The sequence below is a fragment of the Tyto alba genome, unplaced genomic scaffold, assembly GCF_018691265.1.
Source record: "Tyto alba isolate M040663 unplaced genomic scaffold, T.alba_DEE_v4.0 Super-Scaffold_27, whole genome shotgun sequence".
NCBI lineage: Eukaryota > Metazoa > Chordata > Aves > Strigiformes > Tytonidae > Tyto > Tyto alba.
Genome location: NW_024881301.1, coordinates 8,961,495 through 8,988,584, shown reverse-complemented (window position 1 = coordinate 8,988,584; position 27,090 = coordinate 8,961,495). Strand labels below are relative to the sequence as shown.

The 27,090-nt window shown below is 39.2% G+C and overlaps 1 protein-coding gene and 1 long non-coding RNA gene across 2 annotated transcripts; one reads left to right on the top strand and one right to left on the bottom strand.

The window, feature by feature from the left end:
* Positions 1 to 60: 60 nt before the first annotated feature.
* CLUL1 (clusterin like 1) lies at positions 61 to 16,983 on the bottom strand. The gene is made up of 9 exons (XM_032987666.2): positions 16,875 to 16,983; positions 15,836 to 15,945; positions 14,373 to 14,521; positions 11,662 to 11,829; positions 9,308 to 9,752; positions 7,876 to 8,013; positions 3,651 to 3,865; positions 2,363 to 2,533; positions 61 to 907 (listed from the first exon to the last, which is right to left on the bottom strand). The coding sequence occupies exons 2-8, from the start codon at positions 15,936 to 15,938 to the stop codon at positions 2,366 to 2,368; spliced, it is 1,386 nt and encodes a 461-aa protein (XP_032843557.2). The 5' UTR covers positions 15,939 to 15,945; positions 16,875 to 16,983; the 3' UTR covers positions 61 to 907; positions 2,363 to 2,365.
* Positions 16,880 to 24,604, top strand: LOC116960397. The gene is made up of 3 exons (XR_004406361.1): positions 16,880 to 16,998; positions 20,995 to 21,067; positions 24,462 to 24,604. It is a non-coding gene; the product is annotated as an uncharacterized LOC116960397 (long non-coding RNA).
* The last annotated feature ends 2,486 nt before the right edge of the window (positions 24,605 to 27,090 follow it).

Here is a 27,090-nt window from a genome sequence, read left to right as displayed (position 1 = left end):
TAAAAGGTATGGTATAATTAGGGCACAGTTATTTTTCTATATGCATACCAAATATAGATGTTTTTATACACTTTGAAATGAATACAATTTATTTAGCAGAGATACAGTTGGAAATGGTGAATATAACTGCAAAAAATGCTTAGAAATACCAGGCACACCAAATGAAATCACCTACAGCTCTGCTTCTAAGTAATGTATCAGTCCCTAACCTTTATTTTAATGTGCAAATACCACTGAAAGCTAATATGTATAATTTAGGATCAAACAAACATATTTTCTTATACAGGCTTCCTTGTTAATGAATTAAAAAATGAACTCCAGAGGCAAACTACAAGTAAGAAATGCCAAAGGCAGAACACTTAGTCATTACTGCATATTCAGAAAAGTCATTTAATGTATGTGATAAACATCAAAAGCAACTGGATGAAGAAATGGAACATTTTCATTGGAAAATAATATGCTATGTGCATATGGAAATCTGGTTGATTCAGACTTAGCTGAATGTGCAACATCTGTAGGGACCGATCTTGAAAAGGCTTAAGAATGTGCTTGAATTTAAGTATGCAAATAGGAATTATTTGTATGCTTACAGCTGATTATTTCCTTAAATCGTTGCATAACCAAAGCCATAGCTGGTTATCAAAGATTACCTAATTTACAACATAAACAACATTTTATTTAAATAAATTATTATTAAAATGGATTTTAATTTGGTTTTGAGTTAAAATATTTCTACAGTCTTCGGTTGCTATCTCAGATGTCACAATATTTACTAAGCAAAATTTTATTTATATGCAACTATTTTAACTAGTCATTTAACAATTAGCTGTACATTGAGTGATCTTAAGGGTATTTCATCTAAGGAGTACATACTGGATTTCAGGAAGAAAGATTTCACACATCTTTCCTAGGAGAAAAAATAAAAAAATATGGATTAAATATTTTGGTTTTGAACTGAGAAAAGGATGTTAGAAAAATACATATATGTGGAATGTATCAGTACCCTGCTGTAGAAACATACATGACAAAAAACAGACAGAAACAGATTTTTTTTTCTCTTTTTCCCTTCTTATAGATCTTTCTGTTTTCTTGTAGAATTTTAACTCTTTGCTTTCATCACACTTTCACTTACCATAAATCTGTTGTGCAAACCGAACATAAAATGGTATTGTGAATTGGAAATTAATACCACTTAATTAATGCCTCTCTGGTGGAAGTGATTTTTTTTAATCTGTTTAAAAATTGTGAGTTTGACCTCAAAAGCATACTCACAGTCAATATAAAATGCTGAAATTTTATTTCCTTCATCTACTTTGTTAATGTTGAATCCTTTTAATGTGCCTCCTGAGACTTCTGTGTGCATTCAGGTCATGCTTTCTTTGATGAGATGAGGGTATTAGACACCCATACCAAAAGAGGAGCCATATCCAACTCTAGTGCCTTCTTAGAAGATGGGGGGGGGGACACGACACACTGCAGTGATTTGCCTGTAGGTCTTGTGTGCCCTGTGGCTCTTGCCCCCAGGAGAGCCAACTGTGAGAGTCGGAGCCCACTGGAGCTGTGCATCCCAGAGTTTCCTGGGCTTCCCCAGCAGCATGATGCCACCTGAAACTACCCCGTTTTTTCTGGAGATTCTCTGTGGGGTTAGAGAATATTAAGCATTGTTTTCCCCTGTCTCTCAGCCTGGTTCTTCCCTCCACATCTGGAAATCTCTTAAGCATGGAGTGAGGCCTCTGTGAGCACTTCCTACAAAAATGGGTAGAAACTCATGAGAAGGATCTTTCTGTGCACATTCCTACAAGTCAAACTGCAGAGTCTGTTAACACTGTTAATCTGAGCAGACTGCTGGTAATGGGAAAACATTGTGGTAAGACTTCTCTTTCAAGTTCTGGTGCTGATTATAAATTTGCACTCTATCATCAAAAATAATACAGAGCATGTATTATTAAACAGCACAGAAAATAAAAAATGTAATGAAGAGTGGTAATTTCAGTTCATTCGTGATGAATGAACACAAAGACGTGGTTTCCAGTGCCAATGCTCTGGACTGGGGTTGTAAGGCAATTCTGTTCTGAAGGAATATTTATCATCACACTAGCTCGTCCCAGATGTTACTTAAAGATTGAGGGTTTCACAGTTAAGTCAAATCTTTCAATATCATAATGTATTTTGCAGGCTAAAACATTGAGCATTTGGTTTTGTTTTCTATAACATTGGTGTTTGTCTCAATCAGTATGTCATTTCTGATGAGATGGTTTTATATATACCATGACTGAATCCCGTTCCAGCTGAAGTTTATTGCAATGTAAACACATCTTATGAAGAATTACGTTCTCTCTGAAAGGAAAAAGAATGAACTTACCACTTAAAAATTCTGCTTATATAGTTGCAGTGCTTTCCTAGCTACATATTCAATGAATTCAGCACTGTTTGGATCTAAGGTGGGAGGAACTTTAATGGTAAAAGTAGGTGAAGTCAGAACATTTACGTCTACCACAGTTTCATTTTTAACAGAGGGATCCCCGGGTACCACCTAGAAGAGAACGAATCAGTACTTTAGACACTACAAACTACTGCATTCTTTCAATTTTGTTTATACCTACTGTGCCTACTGTGTTTAATAGGGGAACATTAAATAGAGGAATATTGTCTATTTTCTTTAAATTACTTTCTTCTGAAAAGACAGTTAGCGTCTGAATTTATGCCAGAACTTATTGTAAGCGGGGGGAAAAGATGACATGGCACTGCAAGACCATATTAAAGAACTACATGTTAATATTTATACCATGAACTACATCTGTAAAGAGCTGCTGTTCTCCTAATGAAAACTTGTGTGTCATCCCACTAATTTCAAGACAAAATTCATGTGATTGAAGTTATTCGTTCCTGTGTGTTTTTCTAAACCAGACTTAGTTCTGTGGCTTTATTTTTCTAGAGCAGATAGCTTGGACTCGTTTGGGAAAGTGTGCTTAAATGTTTTCTGTCCCCTTGCTCCTGATTTTGTGCTTTTTTGGTGGATTGCACAATCATTTTGTATGAAGTTCTTGTAGTAATAGTAGTACATTGGATTTCTGAGTTGAAGGGAGAATAGGATTTGTCCTTCACCCAGGAAAATTGATTGAATTTACCTTGGAGATATTATTGCGTGTGAGATACAGTTAATCATGATGTATTTATTGGAATATTGACAGATGCTGTTAAAGATATGCAGCTTCCATTTCAATAATCAGCATAACATTTGCCTTCTTTGAGCTTTGGGATATACAGGTACAGGCATAGATCTCTAGCTGGAAATTCAGTGATCCAATAAGGATTTGTTACTGACTGGTACAGTGTAATTTATCTGTGAAGGTAATCTGAGGCCAGTCAAAGCTGCTAGTGTCAATTTACTCTTATCAGACAGTGATTCAGGTTAGCCTGTCAGCCATCCATCAGACTAAAAGGATTTAGAGGAAAATAGTTTCTAATCTTTAGAGTTTCAGCTCATCAAGGGATTATCAAGCATACATAAATTCAAGATGAGTAGGAACTTTGTGTTGTAAAAACCACACACTGCACATGTACGAACATCCACAATCCCCAAGAGCATAAGTATGAGCAAAGCATAGGTCAGAGACCAGTGGAAGTTCCCTTCGGAAGACAACCCTTACCTTAACTATATTGAAAATGTTTTCTGGTCCAATGGTCATATTGGATAACTCAGACACCCACCCAAATCTTTCTTTCATTTTATTCAACAAGTAGGAAGTGTCTTCTGTATGACGCTGGACCACCTGGAGAATCTGCTCATACTGCTCCCCTGAGAGATCAACCAGCTTAAAGGCTTCATCAAACTTTATATGCAGGTCGGGAACGTTTGGACAATCTGTTAGAAAAGACAGCCAGCATGAAGCTTATAGTAAAGTAATATGTCTTGTACTTTGTCTTTTCTCTCTGAAGTATAGGAAATGGTAAAAAAGTCTAACAAGGGGGCATGTTTTGGGTTGCTGTTTAAATAATGCTAAAAAGAAGAGACTAATTCTTGTTGACCTGTATTGGCAAATTTAGTTTAGGCTCATAATGACTAAATGAATTGATTATCCCATTTGCTGTATTACAATGACTTACCAAGTACTTAACGTTTATATCATATTTCATGGCAATAGGTTTTCTTTTATGCTAAATAAGAACTGGTAGATTTTACATATTGCAGCTTCGTAATCTTCTTATACATTATCTGTTTGTTTCAGTTGCTCATCTTCTGTTATCAATCCATCCCAACTATATAGACCACAAGGCAGGGACTGGGGGAGCAAAGTCCCTCCCACTGTAAGAGAAGATCAAGTTCAAGACCACCTGAGGAATCTGAATATACAGAAGTCTATGGGACCTGGCAAGGTGCATCCTAGAGTCCTGAGGCAATTCGCTGATGCAGTTGCTAAGCCACTCTCCATGATATTTGAGAAGTTGTGGCAGTCAGTGAAGTCCCTGGTGACTGGGAAAAGGGAAACATTTTTTAAAAAGGGAGAAAGGAAGACCCTGGGAACTACTGACCTGTCAGCCTCACCTCTGTGCCTGGGAAGATCATGCAACAGATCCCCCTAGAATCTATGCTAAGGCACATGGAGGACAGGGAGGTGATTTGAGACAGCTAGCATGGGTTCACCAAGGGCAAGTCTTGCCTCACCAACCTAGTGGCTTTCTATGATGGAGTGACTACATCAGTGGGCAATGGAAGAACTACAGTCTCACACAACATAGAATTGCAGAGTGGTCTGGGTTGGAAGGGACATCAAAGGTCATCTAGTTCCAACCCCGCTGCCATGGGCAGGGACACCTTCCACTAGACCAGGTTGCTCAAAGCCCCGTCCAACCCAGCCTTGAACCCTTCCAGGGAGGGGGCAGCCACAGCTTCTCTGGGCAACCTGTTTCAGTGCCTCACCACCCTCACATTAAAGAATTTCTTCTTGTATCTAATCTAAATCTACCCTCTTTCAGTTTAAAACTGGTACCCCTTGTCCTATCACTACATTCCCTGATAAAGAGTCCCTCCTCGCCTTTCCTGTAGCCCCCTTTAAGTACTGGAAGGCTGCTAGCAGGTCTCTCTCTAGTATTCTCATCTCCAGGCTGAACAACCCCAACCCTCTCAGCCTGTCTGCAGAAGGGAGGTGCTCCAGCCGCTTGATCATCTTCATGGACCTCCTCTGGACCCGCTCGAGCAGGTCCATGTCTTTCCTGTGCTGAGGGCCCCTCACAAGAGTGGAGCAGAGAGGCAGAATCACCTCCCTTGACTTGCTGGTCACACTTCTGTTGATGCAGCCCAGGACATGGTTGTCTTTCTAGAATGTGAGCACACATTGCCATCTCAGTCAGTTTTCCATCATACTACTACTACTTCCAAGTCCCTCTCCTCAGGGCTGTTCTCAATCCACTCTTTCCCCAGCCTGTATTTGTGAATGGAATTACCTCAACTCATGTGCAGGACCTTTCACTTGGCCTTGTTGAATTTCAGGAATTTTGCACAGGCCCACCTCTCAAGCCTGTCAGGGTTCCTCGAATGGCATCCCTTCCTTTCAGCATGTTGACTGCACCACACAGCTTGGTGTTGTTGGCAAACTTCCTGAAGGTGCACTCAATCCCACTGTGCAAATCCTTCTCTCTACATTGGAGAGAGATGGATTTGATGGATGGACTGTTCAGTGGATGAAGAATTGGTTGGATGGTCGCATCCAGAGGGTAGTGGTCAATGGCTCAATGTCCAGATGGAGATCGGTGACAAGTGGTGTCCCTCAGGGGTCTGTACTGGGACCAGTACTGCTTAATATCTTCATCAGTGACATTGACAGGGGGATCAAGTGCACCTTCAACAAGTTTGCAGACAACACCAAGCTGAGCAGTGAGGTTGACCTGCCTGAGGGATGGGATGCCATCCAGAGGGACCTGGACAAGCTCGAGAAGTGGGCTCATGTGAACCTCATGAGGTTCAACAAGGCCAAGTGCAAGGTCCTGCACTTGGGTTGGGGCAACCCCTGGTATCAATTCAGGCTGGGAGATGAAGGGATTGAGAGCAGCCCTGTGGAGAAGGATTTGGGCATACTGGTGGATGAATAGCTGGACATAAGCCAGCAACGTGTGCTCACAACCCAGAAAGGCAACTGTACTCTGGGCTGCATAAAAAGAGGTGTGGCCAGTAGATCAAGGAGGTGATTCTGCCCCTCTACTCTACCTGGAGTGCTGCAGAGACTCAGCTGCAAGCTGAGCTCTGGAGCCCTCAGCACAGGAGAGACTTGGACCTGTTCAAGTGGGTCCAGAGGAGGCCACAAAAATGATCAGAGGTCTGGAGCACCTCCCCTGTGAGGACAGGATGAAAGAGTTGGAGTCGTTCAGCCTGGAGAAGAGAAGGCTTCGGTCAGACCATATAGTGGCCTTTCAGTACTTAAAGGGGGTCTACAGTAAAGATGGTGACAAACTTTTTAGCAGGGTCTGTTGTGATAGGACAAAGGGTCGTGGTTTTAAACTAAATGAGGGCAGATTTATACTAGATATAAGGAATAATTTTTTTTATGATGAGGGTAGTGAAACACTGGAACAGGTTGCACTCAGAGAGGTGGTAGATGCCCCATCCCTGGAAACATTCAAGGTCAGGTTGGACGGGGTTCTGAGCAACCTGATCTAGTTGAAGATGTTCCTGATCATTGCAGGGGTGTTAGACTTAGATGACCTTTAAAAGTCCCTTCCAACCCTAACTATTCCATGATTTTATGATATAGGCTATTACAAGAAGGCCCATAACATATCTTACGATTCCTGTTGAGTCTTAAGGCCTAATATTTATCTTACAATAACTAGACATTAGTATGTGACTAGTACATCTGCCATAAAATCAGAACTGAAGATTTCTGGGTTTTTTTCTGTACTAGAATATGGATTTTAAACAAGAACATTATATTAAACCTATACAAAAATTACTATGGAAAAATTCAATTTATTCTTTGTCAAGTAGGACTATCAAGAGACACCTTTGGACTAATAGTACAGTGACCACAGATACAAACTGATATCTGTAATACACAGTTGTAGACAAAAAGATATTTTTAGTGAGGCGGAAGTAGTCTGATACTCTTTTCAGAATGTGTCATTGGTTCATTAGTATTTGGCATACTGGATATATTCTGAAGACATTTATGTTTAAGCATATTCTGTGGCTTTTAAGACCTAAATAATTCTGCAAATACACATGTGTTATGCTGCAGCTGGAGTCCTGAGATCAGTTCTAGGTGATGTAGTCTGAATTTTTTCCAGGTGCCCCTGGAGGGTGCATGCCAGAGCTTTGCCATCTCCTTACATATTGACAAACAGTCCCCTTCTTGTCCTTCATGTCAGCCCTGTTTGCTGTCATGGTTCAACAAATTAAAATTACAGGCTCTTCAGCACCTGCTTTCCTTGTGAGGAGCTGAATGCTACCAGACGTTACATCTGGTTGTCTGCAGGAGAAATGAGTGCCAAGAGTTTGAGCTTCTCCTCACTTTCTGCTCAACGCTTCTGCACGCAGGCAGGATCGATTGCTTCCTGACCTCTTGCTTCTCTGCAGGATGGCAAATCTAACAAAATACGTAGGTATTTTGTTACAGAGTGCAGAGCTTCTCTTTGGACCTCCAGCAGTATGTTAATGACTGAGTTATACTGACACTCTGTGGAGACAGTGGGGAAAGGTAATTGAAATCATCTGGAATGAGGAATAGTGGTTTTATATGTAGTTACAGTAAAAACTCAGCAACTGAATGTTAATTCCAAAAATATGTAAACAGCTCAGTAGAAAATGACAGCTTCAAAATCTACAACCCAGTGATTAAAACATTACACAAACAAACAAACAAATGGAAAATAGCTATTTACCATGCAAAAGATTTTCTTGACATTTCTGACATCTCTCATGAAACTGTGGGCATCCAGAGGAGTTCTCCTGAAGCTCCCTGCACAGAGGTCTCTGGCGCCCTGGCATGGTTTTTGAGAACATGCCACTTCTGTCAGGATCTAGAATGAAGTCACGGTATTTTGAGACTGACATTAATCGTAGGATTTTGATAAACATACATTTGTTACCTTCTCTGTGTGCTAGAATATAATTTCTTGCCCTTAACCAAAAATAGCTGGCATAAATCCCTCCTCCCCACCCCCCAACCCTAAAAAAGAGAAGACAAAAAAAAAATTAATAAAACATTAAAAAGTAGAAGTCAGGAGAAGACACAAATCATGTTTTCTTTCAAGAAATTCATGCCACTATAGCATATTCCCTTATAAAGGCATAGAGGCATATTGCCCACTAATAGCCAAACAATTGCTAATATTATTACACATTATTTCTACAACATGCAAGATCTGGTATGATCTTTTTGAGCCTTATAAGTCAAGATGTTTCATAATCATGTACAGCTAGATAAGAGTACAGTACCAAATTTCTGAGGTAACATGGGTCATGATCCAGAAAAAATTAAAAAACACTGTTGAAGAATCACTTTCAAGAATCACTTATCTTTATATTTCCTGATGACTATATAATGGTCATCTGCCACTCAGAGTTATGGCATGTGCTTACTGTGATCTCCTTATAGACAGGCACCAGCATGTATTTGATTGATGCTTGCTTTTCTATTTGCACTAGTAGGATACAAAGTATAAGGCTTATTGGTATTCTAAAAGTTGACCATGTTTTTTTTTCCTCCATTGAGAGTTATCAACTGAAACTAATGTTATGCCCAGAATTTTTCTGGTTGCTGGAAAACTGATGGCTGGTCTGTATTTGATCGGCACACTGCATTGCTGCAGTAGCCTGGAACAGGGCTTGCAGCTGTATGGCTGAGCTTAATGTCATTTGGCAAGGGCAGGGATACACCTTGACATCTCTCAGAACTACCCTTATTTTTTTAGAATTGGTGACCTGTCAATATGATATGATACAAATCATATTCTGATAAATGCTGAGATCAGATCTGTCAGTCAGCCTTATGAAAACCTGCATCCGTCATGATTTCAAGCACTCCTGAGGAGCTCCTGCAAATGCTTTGAGAATTGCCATGAAAACTAGGCTGTGTAGGACCCCTAAGTCCCCCTGTGACATTTCCCTAAGATTTCTAGGTGATTTTTACCTTTTCATATAGCTGATAAAATTACCCTTGACCCAGGCCTGTTTAACCAAGAAAGCCTCCAGAGCTTCCACACAGTATCTCACACTAACATACCACAAACTGAATCATTAACTATAGTTTAGTAAACCCAATGGGTTTGATGTCATTGACAGTGCAGTTGATTTTCATTTTCTAACACTTGCCTTTGGCTTGTTCTGGAACATCTCTTCTATTATCCCTGTATTCATCAAAAACTTTGGTAATCACCTCACTGACGCCTTCAAACACTGTCTTACTGAAATCAAAAACTGTCTGTAAGAAGCCAGGTATATCCCAGCCTTTCTGTGAGCCATCATGTCTGGTGGTGTCCCTAGGTAAAGCTGGCATGCTGGGGGGTTCATTCAAGTCCAGATCAGACATGAAATACATCTGAAAAGACTGGTCAAATTCTTTTTGCATCTGCTTGAAAAAAATTAAACTTCTGTCAAATATTGAGCCCATGTCCAATAACAGTTGGCTAAATAAATCTTCCATTTTCACTAGCTGGGTATCCTCTTTCTCAGGCTTTTCATTAAACTGAATGTCTTTTCCTTGATCCTCATGGAAAGTGAAAATGAGTGGAGGTATTTTCCTCAAAAAATCTTCAACCTGTGTATAAGAAGAAGATAGATCAGCTGCCTGACAAGTTATCAGTTTTTCATCTCTCAGGGAAGTGGCTCTAATTATTCTCTTTCAAATACCCACAGAAACAATGCCACTTAATAACTGCAAACACAGCATATACTCCAAAGTAATTTAAGATACTAGACTATAAAGAGTGAAAGTACATTCAGTCTAAATCATTAGCTCCAAATCAGATCTGGAGTAAAAGGGTTGCCAGTTGGCCTTTAATCTGTGGGGGCTCAAAGTTAGTATCAGGGTTTGGGTTTCTTCCAACAAACAATTTGGACTTTATCTTGGAAACATTTCTGTGGTACTTATGTGCAGTGTAGGGAACAGAAGGTGATTGTTCTCACTGTGATCTGTAAATACCCTGCCCTCTTTCACCAATGGCCAAGTCCTCACGTCCTTGTGCAAACTGAAACCCATTAAAATCAATAAAACAGTGGCTCAAATTCCATGGTCTGATGATGGAAGAGGCCGAGTGTCGACTCTGCTTTACAGAATTTCCAGTCCCTGGGTCTCAGCCACTGGTTCCCCACTCTGTCCTTAACACACTACCTTCGCCTGAGAAGATACAGGGTTTTGTGGAGCCACACTTCATGGCATTAGAAAACTGGGAGGCGTTAAGAAGCACCCTGCCAAACACACACAGGCAGATATTCATATACATTTTTTCTTTTAAATCCAATCAGCTGCTTGATCTGACCGATAGTGCAGCTCAGAGGGAAGTTGAATTGTGAAACAGCACTGCGGGAACAGCCTAAGGCAGTATTGCCCCTGCTGCCTGTGTGTCATCAGCCACAGCTATCATCTTTGTCCTCTTTTTTTTTAAAAACAATTTATGTCACAACACATTTCTTACTTTGAATGCTTCAAATAAGCCATATAGCTCACTGAAGAAGTTTCCAAGAGGGTCAAAAACAGTGACAGTGCAATATATAACCTTTACTACAATAATTTCAACCTGACATCCACAGACACTGGAAAGCCCAAGAGATACATCTGATATATCCATGAGAAGTATTTAAAAATCCAAAAGTACCACCAGTAGTCTTAGATTTAATATCTTTCACATTTTTACCTGAATAATTTAAAGAATGTGCACAAGTGTTAAACACCTTTGCTCTAAAGCTTGTCACTTGTTTAATTTTTAAGTTACTGTATTTTTCAGTGCCTAGGGATGTGAAAGCTAAGTAATATGGCTAAAATTTCAGTAGCAGTAATTGTGCAGTTTCAGTTGTTAAGCTGCACTTAAAGCATATGCCCAGATAAAAAATGTGATTACAATTTTGTTAAATCTTGTAATAATAATGTGCCAGCCAGAAAAGCATATTTTCTTTCTGGTAGAATTAGGGGAATCTCCTTTGCTGACAGTTTCCTTTATTAAAAACAGTTAAGCATTTAATGCCTTTTTGTTACTTAAAGAGTAGATTTAAAATAAAATAAATATAGGAAAGTATGTTGTATAAGTAGACGATTTTTTTTTCCCATAGAATTTTGCTAACTATATCTACACTTTTGACTTTGATGATTTGCAGATGGACCATAAAGAATCTGTGTGGTATTTTTCACAAGGTTATTGAGCATCTTAATGCAAGTCCTACTGTGAGAGACAACACTGTATATCTGGAGTGACCCTGTTGGAGTCGGGAATGATCAATGTCCATGGAGTCACGCCAGGGTGCAGCCAAACTCATTTTGGCTCAGTGTTCAATGAATATAATTACATGTAATCTCTGCCATATAGCTTCACATTTCCAGACCCCCCAAATCAAATTAATTTTAGTAACCTGATACAGCTGACAGATCTGGCTATTGAGAAAATGAGATGTGCTTTCTCTAAAACTGTTAGGTGAATTCAAGAGTATTTCCCAGATAAAAAACTTCTTCCTACCTGTCCTCTGAATGTTGACAAACCATGTTTACAAGTTGTATAATATCTCATGCAGGTACTTTCTAAACAAGATTCACATTCATCCCATAAATTTTTCAAGGATACTTGACATTGTCTTTCTTCTTCTTCTAATCTTTCCTTTACTTCATCCAGAAGTTGCAAGGCTTGCTAAGTAAGAAAAAAGATTCAGTTGAGGGAAATCTTCAGATTAACATTCTAAATACTTCTCCCAGTGTTGATGACTCATTTTGGCTATTTATGATTCCTTTTTTTGCTAATCCCTAATTGTTAGGGTAGATTGTCTTCTCAGCTGCAGTCACATATGGAGGGAACTGAAAATTGAAAAGCTTTTCCATATAGGATTTTTCTAACATCGTTATTTCAGAGGGCACAGCTTCCAAAACCAAATGGATCTCTACAGTCTACCTGGATCTTTGAAGATGTGAAAAAAATCACATGTCTTTCTGTGCAGGCTTCAACCTCTCACAAAGTCATGTGCTCAACTTGTATAATTTTTTCTCCATATCATATCTGCAGTATTCATTCATGCAGTTCTACAAATAGCCCTTTTTTGTTGCTTCGCTCTATTCTTTAAGGGACTGATATTTCATGAGGCTAGGTCCTTGACATATATAGGTTCTTTCTCTAATGCAGAAATACGTAAAAGTATAGCATTTCCTCTGGGATTATACTGTTCAAAAGACTGTAGTAAGGAAGTTTCTTCCTGCTCTCATGGAAGTGTGAGGCACTCCTTCCATACTGAAGGGAAACAAGATGCATTTTACAATGCTGCTTCCATGTACTAGATCATTCTCCATCAGGTAGAGAACAAAGCTGAGCAGATCAGAAGCAGCATTTTAGAATAGACGTGGCAATGGAAAGATGGAAGAGTTCTTCCTACTAAAGTAGATTGCACGTCATGAATTTGTTTCTGCAAATACAAGGTATTTTAATAGTTTAGGTTTCCAAACAATGTTCTAAGTTGTTCCTAAGTATGACAGAAACCTTTTAATTGGTCGGTCTTATTCCTTTCTGGCAGCATTGCTATAGCAAAGAGGCCCACAGAAAACTTCTGCCAGAATGTGCTTGGTGGAGACAGTAACTTCATAGTCTCTGTTTAATTATTTTCTGATCTAATACATTTATTCAGTGTTTTATGAACTCTCACTGTAGATGTAAGTTCTGTGCATATTAAATCATCCAGTAAGAGCTAACAACAGCATAGATCATGGGACCATACCAGTGTTACTAAAGATGCTAGAAAGCTATCAGGTAGTTTTTGGCTTGCTAATACAAATAGTTGAAACTAACTACCAGATGTTGGGCCAAGAGGGATTTTTCCTTCAACTTCATTGAAAGCAATAGTTAGGATCTTTGTATTTTTAAAAATACACAGTAATCTCTATTTCTCAGGCTCATTTGAGCACAGGGCTCTGAGCCTAGGCATTGCACTGGGACATTGGAAATTCCCCTGATCCCCTGCACTTTCTCCAGAGCACATTACTATTTGTGGCTCTGATGTTTTTCTGAAAGTCTGAAGTTTGCAAAACAAGCTGGGAAACATCTTGTGGCCTGAGATGTATAAAGACATGCAGGACAGAATTGCTGGACTTTCCTCACAAAACACCTTTACAGAGTTGCTTCCAGTTGCCTTGGTATGAATTCAGTGAAGCAGGGGATTTCTACCAAGAAACAGTAAGTGCTCTACTTTATTCAACACATTGCTGTTGCAGCAGCTTTGGCTTCTGGATGTTACAAAACGGAGGTTCCCTCTTCAAAGTAATGTTTGAGCCCACATACAACATTTAATGTCTCCTTTTACTGCAGAACTTCTGTATCTCCACATGGTGGTCACCATCAGCCTGACTATGCCTGGGCTTCTGCTGGTTACCTCCCAACTGTAGAAATAAATGAGAGAGCTCAAATCTCAAGGCAGGTTGTGTCAGATAACATGTTTTATCTTGCAGCTGGGATGGGCTGAGAGAAGGTAACTTGCTAGCTAGTAACTCAGCGGTATTTTGTGTAGTGCTCACTTTTAGTTTCATTTTCGAAATAGCTTAGACATTCAGCCACAGGGAAAAATTAACAATATGCCACACAGAAAGCTGTATTTCTGAGGGAATATGGAAACTCTTCACCTCCAGCTTTCAAAAGAACCATACAATCTGGAGGAGGCACCAGTGAGGCAGGCAGTGCTCTTGTTCAGTGCTTTATTCCAGCGCAGTCTGAAAGCTGCCCTCAGGGATGAAGCCTCAGTGTGCCAGGGTCCTGCCAGCAGGCAAGCTCTTTCTTAAGAAATTGTCAAATATCAACTAGTGTTTTAACTGCTGAAATGTAAACATCTGGCTTCTTGAAAGTCTAGTAAAGGATGTCTTTTGGCCTAACTCCAGCTTCCAGGAGACAGGCAGTGAGAACCTCTGTAAAGGTGCCATGAGAGTTTTCTTCTGCTAGTGAGAGAAAGGGGCAGAAGCAGATTTCCTACCAGTCCTGTGACCACATAAAGAGATGTATACTGCTCAGAGTGTACATACAATGTGGTTTGCATTCTTCCCAGAAAAGGGGAGACAGCAAGGGATCCTTCTGGGTTGCTTATGGCCTAAACTACTTCTAGAGGTTGGCTAAATCCATGCACAACCTGCCTTATCATTGATATAAAATAGCCACAACTTAAGAAAAATACAAACAAAAAACCCCAGATGCACTTCAGTTACCTGTTTTTCTTCACTGCTCTTCTTCAAAGTTTTCATCAGATCTACATGCTTATCTTCATTTCTTTCCATCATAATTTTCATCTGCTTAATACCAGTCAAGGCTTTCTTTACCTCTTCATCTACATACTTCTCTCCAACTTCAGATAATTCTAAAAAAAGCCGAATTATACAGTGACTTAATCAGATTTTAACACCATCCCTAATTGTCATGCACTGATGATGAAGGAGAATGAAACAGCCCTATGTTTCCCTACAGTTGCAGAGCCAAATCTTGGGATAGTGAATGCTGAATAATACAGAGTCAAGATAATTTTCATCAGATAAGAATCTGTCCCAGAACCTTTGCCAGTGATCAGCTGCATGTAGCTCAAGCTGTATACTTGGCTGTCCCACCGCTGATCACTGAATCCCTGAACAATTGAGGCTGGAAGGCACCTCTGGAGATCATTGAGTCCATACCCCATGCTCAAAGCAGGGTTAACAAGAGAAGGTTGCTCAGGACCTCATCCTGGCTTTTGAAAATCTCCAGGGATTACTCAGGAGTTTTCTAATGACATAACCTATATATTTATCTTTGATCTGAAAACAGCCTGTGACATCTTCCCTTTACATTTTGAAAAATTAGATTACAGGTGCCTTCAACCTCCTTTCATAAAAATAAAATCTCTAGACTTCCTGTGAAGCAATGACCATGGAGTTTTGGTGAAAGCCTGGGTTGGCCCACATGTTGCACCTTGAAGGTCTGCATGATTGCCTATCCTTTGTTCCCTTTGGAGAAACACCTGGAATATTATTGGAGCTATACAAAACAAATAAAAACCACATCAACCTGGGGCTGCCAAAAGCACACATCAGTAGTTTCTTCCTTTATATCTTTTTTATCCTCCCCTAACTTTTTGTTTGTTACAGAAATATTATTAAAGGAGATGGAAGCAAAGGAATATTTCATGTCAGATCCTCTTGGGTTTCCTATCCACAAAATAAGCCATGTTTAAAGGTGAGTATATGCAAAATTGCTGCTTTTATTCTAAATTAAGTCATTTTATTTCAATTATTTGTAATAACCATCTTTTTCAGCAAAATATGTAATTGTAGAATAAACATTTTCAAAGATGATTTAAACAAACAAACAAAATAATCCAAAATCTGTTAAATTGAATTTTGGGTTCAGTTTATATTCTAATGATTTATGAGGGGCCAAATAACCTATAAAAATGATGTAAATACTTTTTTATAAGGAGATGCTTGTCTGTTAATCCTTTTACTTTCTCATCCTATTTGTTCTTATCTCCCCATTGTGTGTGTGTGTATGCATGTAGTCAGCTATATAATGGTTTCTAAGCTCCACGCATGAAAGTGGATCCTCTTGACGCCAGTGAGTGTGGAGGTCAAAATGCACCAGGAGACTGCAGACCTGGACCCAGGAGCATCCAGCACACCCCTGGGAAGGAAAGCATACATACGCTTCAGGTTTTCCCAGAGATTCAAGTCCTCCTGCCTTGTCGGTGCACACTGATGACCCTTCAGCCATAGCACGTATATTATAAACAACCAAGAGGACTTCATGTTCTTTCTGTTAAAGAAGCAGGTCAGTGCAGTTAAATGTAAGCATCTTCATGGCGCTCAAATGCCTGTGTGTAATGTTTAGTAAGTATTATACAAGTTATCATTAATTTTGACTTTAACTATGGTTTCTGAGATGTATAATATGCACATAAATGCTACTGTTAGTAAAAACGGATGAGTAAGAAGCTTGAACTCATTATCTATTCAGACTAACTAGATGAATTCCACTGAGTTTGCACAGTGGTGTAACAGAATCAGGACATATATATATATGTATATATATATATATATAAAACCGAAAGCTTATGCAGTTCAGTCTGTCCCTTTTCTGCCTTGTGAAACACTAACTACTGATCTCACACTATGTTCTTAGTTCATATTACAAATGCATCCATGCTAAACATTATTGCCAGATTTAAAAAAGGGAAATTTCTGGAATGCTGTTCACTTCCTTATCTCCAAACATGCAATTTCTTTAATTGTCCTTCAGGATAATATGTAATATAGCAGACACAATAGTAGATGTGCCAAGAAATTGGCACTTAGATCAGTTTTGTAAACAAACACATCAGGAATTGAAAGAAGTTCCTACAAAATAAGGGAAATAAAAGCCATTTACTTTATTTCCTTCCCAAAAGCAGTTAGAAGAGAAAGGTTTATTTTTTAGAAACCATGCAACTACACTTTATAGTTTTCATCTGATTAAGTGAACACACTATTCAAGTACCTTCTTGTTAGCCAGTATAGCCTTCTTGGAGACGCAGTTATCAGCTGCAACTGCATATGTAAATTAAGAGCCTGGATTTATTTATAGCCTGGATTTACTTATAGTTACATGCGTATTGTACCTTTACATTTATAGCAAAAGACCAATTAATTTTGCAAAGAAATACAAACTCATTACGAAAGAAAAGTAAAAAAACCCAACATATTTACCATTAATACTGAAACATCTCCTCTGCAAAATTGCTCCCCGCGTCAGGAAGGGGACAGGCTGTGTTCTGATCTAATTGCTGGGACTGTCAGGGATTTTGCCATGTTCTACTTATCTGATGAGAAGGTACTTAATCCTATTAATGGGACGTTTTGTCATTAGACTGGAGTATTTTGCTGTATGGGATTTGATGCTCATCTCTGTGGGCAAAACCACTAGGGGGAGTGTTGGGCAGAATTGCATAATTAAATGTAATTTCGATCTGCTATTTTTCTGTAGTTGATAGCCTTTTGTCTTAGTAGCTCTTCCATCATCTTGCTTTTTACCTTAAGAGACATCTGCAGCTTATATTCTTAGTGAAACTGTTACAATTAGTTTGTCTAAAAATAGCTTCCAACATTTAATCTCTTCAGCATAGTTTTAGTTTGCTATAAAAAACACTGGGTTATGTAATGGCCTTCTTTGTATACCCTCTGAAGATACAGAAATCAAAAAAAAAAATCAGGAATCCAGATGCAGGCTGGTATATGAGTAGTCTGAAATGACATAAGCAAATTTTGGCATTTTGTACATCACTACACTTGGTAATGTTTTGGGGGGTTTCTCTCTTAATGATTTTCTTCAGTTAATCCATGTGTACAGAATATGTCTGGGATCTGACCAGCATGAAGTTTTGTATACTCTGTAATGGGATATTTAAATACTAACAGATGCTTGATATAAACTATGGACAAGTGTTGTTAGCAAATCGTATCCCACCTTGTGATGTTCAGCAGTAATACTCCCTTGAAGTCAAAGAGGAGATGGGAAAGTAGATGTCTGTAGCTCATGGTCTGTAACAGCAGTTTTAAAACATCCCATTCGTTTTTGTTTACCTCATAGTCGATAAAAGCCAATTGATGATTGATGGTTAAGATCCAGCATGGTTAATGATGCTTAGGCAAGAGATTTGAGGGTTTTATTTTTAAACACATCATCAGGAAGAGTGGAGAACCTGTTAGGTCTAATGGGAACTGCAAGTCCTCAATTTGCATTAAAATTTAAGATAGCTCCACTCTTATTTTCTGAAAATGATAGATGGGAGGGGAATATGCATTTTGTTTTAATGTATATGAATTGCTGGCTCACTGAAATAATGCTAACTCCTTGACCAAGACTCATCATTACACAAAACCTTTCAAGGTTCTCTTCTGAGGCAATACCAAGGAGGCACCCTTGCAGACTTTGCAATCCCCTGGCCAGACTGTTTATTAAGCACCTCTGGGACATGAGCTGAAGTAAAAGGGGCAGTCTCTCTCTCTGGGCCTCTTGCTTGGCTCAGGATAGAGAGTAAATGGAAAATTCATTTGCACAAAGGAAGACAGTCTATTACAAACACTTGTGAAATGCATGTTATTAGCCCACATGTGTAATGAATCCTAACAAAGACTTCAACCTTTCACTGCAAGGGTTTGCCCCCTCATTTTTGCCATTTATCTTTGCTAATATTCATTTACTAGGAAAAGCTACTGCTGACCTTTCTGGGCCTGACTCAGTACAGAGAAAGGTTTACTCAATCCATAGCAAAAAGGGCAGTTTCAACATGTCACCCATAATTCACAGGAATTTGCAAGAAAGCGGGTGACCTCAGCCCTGCAGGGAAGGAGAACAGCTCTCTTGCCAGAGGGTGGAGAGGCTGGAGGCTGCCTCTGGCACAGATCACACTGCTTATTTTCAGAATTGTCCGTCTTCTGAAGGTCTCTGTGGAGGTCTCTGGTCAAACACACTCTTGCACCTTGCAAAGCGAGTCCTTAAGGGAAATCTGTACCAAAGCTAAAGCTGAGATACGGAGTCCTGCTGGGTGTCAGGCTCCTTTCCTCAATTCAGTTGAGTTTGAACATAGCAAAGTATGTTGCATTGTCTTAGGTGTTATTCCTCACACTTTATTATAACCACTATGTAACCATATGGAAATAGGCATTACTATATATGTATGTATTTCTTTTTACAAAAGCACCAAATCCTAATTCTTTGCTCTTATGCTATTTCATATATATCTAATGTCTGAAAGGGGAGGTCTAAGGAACCTGAGGACAAAATTGTCTAGTGCTAGTATGCCTGTTAAAGTTAATCTTGGGCTTAAACTTAACCTTTGAATTGCACTTAAGAACCCAACACTTTGTTCCTGAAAGGTAGTTATTAGTCGTGCTCACTCTGGAAATCTTTTCCTCTATCATTTCCGTTTTGAATTTAAGAAACAAAAATCTCACCAATTATAGCTTCAGAGTTCATATCAAATATCTGCTCTCTTTTAACATTCCAAATCTGATTTGCACTGACCTATTATGAAGATCTCCAATTTTTATCTCAGCTGCCATGTTCAACAGTTTCCCCTTAGTATTTTATTTTCCTCTGAATTTTAGTGCTTTGCTCAGTTATAGTATGCCATGTCATGACATTGTTCTCACATTTTCATTTTTTCAGTTTAATGCAAGCAGATGATTCAGTGCTCACTGATGCTGTTGCAAATTCTGAAATACTCTTGTAATGTTGAATCATACTGGAGACAGTCTGAAGAAGCTCTTGTCAGCAAGTTGTAGAAAGTGTCTTTCTCCCCACCCCAACTGTTATTCCATTACTGCTATATTTTAATTGAAATTAATATATATGTATTGGAAAAAAAAATAAGGAAATAGCTTGAAAAAGGATTTCAGTAAAAACAGACTTTTTGCAAGATATTGATTAATTGAAGTATAAACAATTGAACTGATACAGATAGACATTGAGCTTGAACCTAGCTGAACTTGAGCAATGAGAGCTGTAGCTGTTTTGTGGAGCTTCCTTCTGTCCTATTGGATGACCTCCACAAATGTGTAACTTTTTTTCACAATGTACTGTGACTTCTCCCTTTTGGTTGATCCATTCCACCTGGCAGGATTAAGCATCAAGAAATATGTTGAAATGGAATTTCCTGTGTTATACATCAGCCATAGGATTTTGTTCCAGTTATATATTTACACAATTATTTGCTGTTTGGAAGAACTGTTTCCTACTATGTATTTTCACATTTCTTTCTGAGCTAGGCCAGTTGTATAATGATCAGGCTGAAAATACCTGTATGGATTTATAGGCTCTGTGAGTCATACAAAGTGCTACATATTGACATTAAATCTTTTGATACTTTTATGAAATAGTCCCCAGTTCTAAAAAAAATCTTAATTAGCTTTATTTGTAAGCACATCATTAGTTCCACTGCTTTCAATTGAAATTAAATCCTAGTGGGGGTTTATGGTATAATTACATGGCTAATCTAAAGCACACACAAAGCTTTGCTAACAGTATAGGATTTAAGGCTATAGAATTGAACTTTTATTGTGTGAAGTTGTTTTGTTGTTTTGTTTTTAATCCTTTCTAGTACTTCAGGAACCCCTGAGTGGTTTCTGCTTTCTCCTGTATTTGAAAGGTTCTTGGAGCCCTCCTTCAGTTTGTATTCAGTCTGTCTTTGAGCTCTACTTGAGTAGCTGAAGTTGGGAACCAAGGCTCCCTCTTTAGCCTGGAGAGAGAAGCAAGCTCCTGAGATGCTCTCAGTCATGCTAGAAGGTCTCCAACTAAGGATCCGAGGCTACCCTGCATTGGATAGCCAGAGTTACTCTAAGTTACACATCTTGCAAAAATACCAGTTTAGGCCCCAAAAGTAGCACAGCTGTGTTAGCATGACAGGATCCCAAAGTTCATGAGCCCTGCAGCTCAGAGTCAGGTTGACACAATTATACTGTCTGGAGGAGGGTCAGGCAATGCCAGGTCAGGACTTGGCACTGTGCTCAGCACAAACATGAAACCAGCTGAAGGCATGAAATCAGTCTGCATAACTTAGAGCACCATGCTAAGATCTGACGTGGCTTTATTTGGAACTATTAAGCTACAGCTTTTGAGGTCAGCAAGACCATCTTCACAAGGCTTAGCATGCTTTAAAATATATGAGCCTTTTCTGATTTCCTTTTGCTTTTCTATCCGTGGATGCTCATGATGACTATTAGGTATGGAAAAAATCTTCCACTTCACTGCTGAATTTTTTTTTCCCAGGCTTTGACAAAAAGTTCTAAATACTAGTCCCAGCAGTAACATGACAACTGTTGTTCACAGGGGGATGCAAAGCTTCTTCATGTCTTATGCAGAGACACTGCAGAATCTGTTGTGATACTGAACACTGTATTTGGTAAGACAAATCTATAATCTAAAGCAATTTAATTAATTTTAAGGAACAGAGAATTAAAACCTTAGAGTTGAATGTAAGACAATACGAAGCCGAAACCTAAAAATTATACGGTTGTCTTCAGAATTTGTGCTTGGGATATCAGCTAACTATTGAACTTGGAGTAGCACTGTTACTGATGTTATGTTTTCAGCAGGAGATATCAAAGTCAGTGCAAGGATAACAAAATGAGTTAGAAACAATTTATTATAAAGCTACGAAGCAAACCTGCATGGTACAGTTACACAAACAGATTTCAGGAAGCATTTAATATTAAAATGCTGAAGTTTTGAACCAGATGTTTTGCAAGGATTTAGTTTCAAGCTTCCCTAGGAACATTAAAACAAAAAAGTTTTATTGCATGCAGACATGTAATATATCAGCTTTCAGCCTGCAACTGAAAGGAACAGGGTTCCTTGTGTGTATTCATCTGGTTTGCTTAAGCATATCTTCGTCATTCAGCTCTATATCAGCTAGTTAAAAGAGTAGCTGCTTATTGGAAACAACTCTGGAGTTTAATGAAATTAAGATGACTGAATTATCAGTTTGGGAGGCACTGAACAACTTTTGAAGATGCTGCTAACTGCCCTAATCTGCTGCTTTCTTGAAAAGTAATCGAAGGCATTCAGGATAGGGCCTTGATAATATTTGATGAAGAAACTGGAAATTGCTTTAGTGGGTAATAATTCTCTGGCTGGTAACTTGTCCTCTTGCTTCTGCTGCATTTAAAATGGAACCTGCTCCAGTTCCTTCAGGACAGCAAGCCCAAAGACAGATGTCTGAAGGTAAAGCTTCCTCAGTGTAGCTGATAATGGGACACATGCAGTCCCCTTGCTTGCAGTAGCATGGAAGCGGAGGAAGTAAAGATGGAATGGTGCCTGAAGCTGACTTTTTCTCCATTTCAAATATTAGGGACAATGTCTAAGAAGAGCCTTAGTGCAATTAGAATAAATGACTTCATGCTTCTAAGAGTTCTTGCTTAATTGCCGTCACACATGTTTTTACAGCTGTCCTTTTATATAACTAGTACACTGCCCTGTGCATCTGCCTCAGTACTCAAAGTGTTTAAAGCACTGTGAAAAAACAACAGCATTAGTTACGGAGATGTGACAAATGGGAAGAGAACAACAACAACAAAAAAAACTGAGTTCAGAGCAAATGAGAATTAGAAATGAGATAAAGAAGGTAGAAAGTGAAATGAAGGTGAGATGGGAAAGACCACAAAGTACCAAGATGTCAGGGGAGACACTGATGAGAACAATCTCTCCAACTGGAAGCATATGAAGTAAAATAGACTTCCATGTTCTCTACCAACAGCTAATTAGTTATTGCAAACAACTATAAGGTAGGAAGCCCATGAAGATGCACATGTGGCAGAACAGGGGAACCTTGAAATCTGTTTCTGTTCCTCCTGCTTTCTTCTGCTCTGGTACGAAACCATTCTGGCAAAGGCTGGTGGATTTGCCCACACTTCAAGTGGCTTAATACATTCAGGCACTGTGAAATACTAAGCACTAAGAAAAGAATTGTGGGACTTACCAGTCTAGATTTGAGTGTACTCTAGTGAGTAATCTAGGCTTTCTTTGTAGCCGAAGAAGAGCACTAGGCTAAGCTACAATTTAACTGACCTACTGTAGACCTTGACCTCAGAGTTAGATGAGCTGCACTTTGGAAGACCTTGTTTTTCTCCCCTGACTATAAAGTGAACACAGCAGTCTAACCTAAATGTAGATCTCTAAAACTGTGACAAATTAATTGCATTGAGATGATATGCAGTTTTCAGCAAGACCCGGCTTGATTGTGTTTGCCAGAAGCATCCTGAGCTGCAACAAGAAGAGGATTGCCATCAGGTCAAGGCAGGTGATCCTTCCTTCCTACTCAGTACTGGTGAGGCCACACCTCAAGTGCTGAGTCCGGTTCTGGACTCCCCAGTAAAAGGGTCACAAACACAATGGAGTGACTCCAGCGCAAGGCTATAAAGATAATTAAAGGACTGGAGCATCTTTCATATGAGGAAAAGCCAAAAGAGCTGAGACTCCAGACTGGAGACAAGAAGGTTCAGGGAAATCTTATCAAAGTGTATATACACCTGATGGGAAAGAATGAAGATGAGAGCCAGGCTCTTTTCAGTGGTGCCCAATGAGAGGACAAGAGGCAGTGGGTACAAAACACATGAGATTCCATCTGAACTCAAGAAAAAACTTTTTTACTGTGAGGATGGTCAGACATTGCAACAGGTTGCCCAGAGAATTTGTGGAGTCTCCATCTATGGAGGTATTCAAAACCTCACTGGACACTGTCCCAGGAAACCAGCTCTAGGTGGACCTGCTTGAGCAGAGGGGTTTGACTAGATGATCTCAAGAGGTCCCTGCCAACCACAACAGTTCTGTGATTTCCATATTTATCCAGCTTTGGAAACCTCAGTACAAAAAAGACATGGATGTGTTAGAGCAGGTCCAGAGAAGGGCCACAAAAGTGGTCAGAGGGCTGGAACACCTCTCCTGTGAGGAAAGGCTGAGAGAGTTGGAGTTGTTTGCCTGGAGAAGAGAAGGCTCTGGGGAGACCTTATTGTGGCCTTTCAATACTTAAATGGGGCTTTAAGGAAGATGGAGAGAGACTTTTTACCAGGGCCTGTAGTGATAGGACAAGGGGTAACAGTTTTAAATTGAAAGAGGGTAGATTTAGACTGGATATAGGGAAGAATTTTTTTTACAGTGAGGGTGGTGAGACAATGGAAAAGGTTGCCCAAAGAAGCTATGGATGCCTCATTATTGGAAGTGTTCAAAGACAGGTTGGAGAGGGCTTTGAGCAATCTGATCTAGTGGAAGATGACCCTGCTTGTGGCAGGGGGTTGAAATGGATGATCTCTGAAGGTCCCTTCCAACCCAAACCATTCTGTGATTCTGTGATTCTATGGTATGTATGATACAAGCCAAAATGGGATACACAAATAGTCTGCTAAATATGGATCTGCGCAATGTCTATCATGCACGGAAGTTGATGGGTTCTGAACATTCACACTTAAAGCACAACCAAGTTAGAAATTATTTCAAGCTGTACAAAATCCTGTCTACCATTTCCTAGCACAATCTGTAGTCAGCTGAGATGGCAGCTACCACATCTAAATCATCATCTTTCTGAAAATTTGAATCAAAGTGTTAAACTCATAAAAGATGAAGGCAAATTCCAACATAGCACAATAATTTATTTAGGATTAGACTCTAACATGTCAAAGTCATGCTAGATTTTCACTCAGGTTTTGGGTTAGCTACATTATAATTAGTGTCTAGAACAGTATCACACTTCCTACTGACTTGTAGGGATTTTTGATGCTGATGTTTTTATTTTCTTCCTACAGATAAAGGATGTGAAAAAAATCCTGGAAGATAAGATCATTGTGGTTATTTACCAGAATGGGAAAAATGCTGTCTCCAAACCAGGAAGTCCATGAACTTCTACCTTCTGGAAGGATATTTGATGTAGGCTCTTATTTATGCATTTATCTGGAAGGTATTTGTTTTCTCATAAAAATGCTAAAGCAAGATGCTTCACTGTTTTTCAGTGGTACAGGGTTTTTCTATGTCTGTGCCTGTCTGACTCAGCAATTGTATCAAAATGTTATTCTAGAAATTACTGGAATGATGACCTTTTTCCTCTTAGAGAGTCTCATTGCAGTGGAGCCCTGTCTTTCCTGAGCTGTGGAAAACTAAACTGCCCCCTGTGCAAATCAAGGCTATTTTGCACCTCTACATTGAGATTTTTATAAAATTTATATAAAAATGTTCAGAAAAACAACCATTCGCTCATTCAAGTTGAATTTTATTTAGTTCTTTAAGAACTGGATCTCTGTTATGTACAATATAATTTGTATATGCAAATTACAAATGGTCAATTTAATGAAAAAAGGTTTTACTCTGCAATATTGACAAAAATATGGAGTACTGTGGTAGTACTGTATGTTAAAGAGTAGTCTCACTGTATATTCTGAGCACCTTACAGAAAGGGTTTGGCTCTGCATCTGGTCAACAGACAGGTATAGAAGCCTTCAGAAAATAATTGAAACCATGAGTTAGGCAATACTTCACTTCCTAGCTTGGCTGATCTGAAATGGCCACTTCACACTGCTTGCAAAAGGAGCTAGAGCCCCTGATCACATATATGTAGGATGCAGGAATGGTCAGTGACTAATACCAAAAATTATGAAATAATGCAAATTCATTTGAAAGACCTTCAGTGCTCGAAAGCTTTTGAAGGTCCATAGTACAGATGTAATTACCTGGCAAACATTATTCAAAAGTATTTTGCTATTGGTACTGGAAGACAACACCATATTATGTCTTTTCATACCTGACCTCAGGAAGAAATAAGCTTTCATTTCAGCCTTTTACTCTTGTGCCTCTAATATTATATCAGATATCCCAAGAGCAGATTATTGAAGGCCTATTCCTCTGCCCAGGTCTTATATGTTTAACTGCACACATACACACATTTATATATTAACACAGCAGGCAACAGGTCAGATCCTTAGCTGGTGTAAATAAGCGTAGCTCCCTTATGTCTGCAAACATCTCTGATTCATACCAGCTGAAGACGAGTACATTTTCCCTAGGTCTGGATTCAGTAAACCACACACACGCAGAGTGCAAAGCAGCCTATTGTTTGAAGGAAACCTTTCTTGTTTAGGGCACTGCTGAACAAATAAACTAGGCAGCAGAGGGAATTAGCAGGAATGAAGAGCATTAGTTCCTCAGAGAAAATAACATCAAAAAAGCCCTTGGTATCCATCAGTCAGAATTCCTTCAGTGCTAGACAAAAGCTGCAATGAAAATTGCTGTGTTGTAACCTGCATGATCCCATGCTGAACTATTTACTCGAAATGCTGCGCTTCCAACACACTGTATAGATCAAGTATCATGAGTAAGGAATGAGAATAAATGAGAAATTAAAAAGAACTTAAATACTATTCAAGCAAAGCACTTAACCGCACATTTAACTTTTAACCTGAGAGTAGTCCCATTGAAGTCAATGGGATTACTTACGTAGTTAAAGTAAATCATGCGATTAAATTGTCCTCTGAATCAGGATTTTAAAAATCTGAGTGGCTATTACTTAAAAATTGACATAGTACAACAGGGGAAAGGAAAGAGAAAAATCTGTTTTCCATCCTCTGTTTCAAGGCATGATAAGATCTAGCACCAGGAAGTTAGAGCTGGAAAAATACAGCCTTGAAATAAGACATTTCCTCATAGCTGTGAGGAAAATATTGAGACAGCTTATGACAAGGAAGTGGATTTACCATCACATAGAGTTCTTATAATGAAATTAAATATATTAAAAGGGGCTTAATCCACATCCTAGGAGTAAACTCAATAGCTTAAAAAAACCTTATGCAGTTACTGGAGTAGAGACACCTCCACCAGTTTACTGCAGTATAGTGGTCCAGGTCCAACCTCCAGCTCAAGAGATTCCTAAACCACTGATTTTGAGACAGATGTTTTTATATTGACCTGCTTTTTGTAGTTCTTGTAAGCATCTGCTACTTTTGGAAGTAGTATTTGGCTAGACATATTTTTGATTTAACCTTGTACAACTGTATTTCTTTTTGATATTGTATTATACATGCACACATCATGAGAGGATTAGGCTGACGTATTTGCAGTCTTTTCTGGCCCTAAAGTATGTCAGCCTGGCTTCTTCTTACCACCTTTTTTCATGAGTTTGATGGGAAACAGCATTGATTAAATTTTCTTCAGTGGTCCAACAATCCTCAGCTTCCTTCCGGATTTGGGAAGGAAGTGGGTACCATGCTGTGCACTTGGCTCGTCGCGGTGGCTGGCAATGGAGCTGGGGTCACTGGGGAACATCTCGCCTGAGCAGGTCCCAGCAGCCGGGGTGTCACACCATGAGGAAGAGACCTCCAATTCTCCTCTCCATAGTACACCCTTCCTAATTTCCCAAGGAAACAAGTGCTATTTCAGTACAGGCAT

Coding starts and splice junctions, on each gene's coding strand:
- CLUL1 (XM_032987666.2), bottom strand. CDS start 15,938: ATGAAGTCCTCTTGGTTGTTTATAATATACGTGCTATGGCTGAAGGGT. Junction 8,014..9,307: donor TGTTCCAGAACAAGCCAAAG/GCAAGTGTTAGA, acceptor ACTTCATTCTAG/ATCCTGACAGAAGTGGCATG. Junction 3,866..7,875: donor TCAAGAAAATCTTTTGCATG/GTAAATAGCTAT, acceptor CTTTTCTAACAG/ATTGTCCAAACGTTCCCGAC.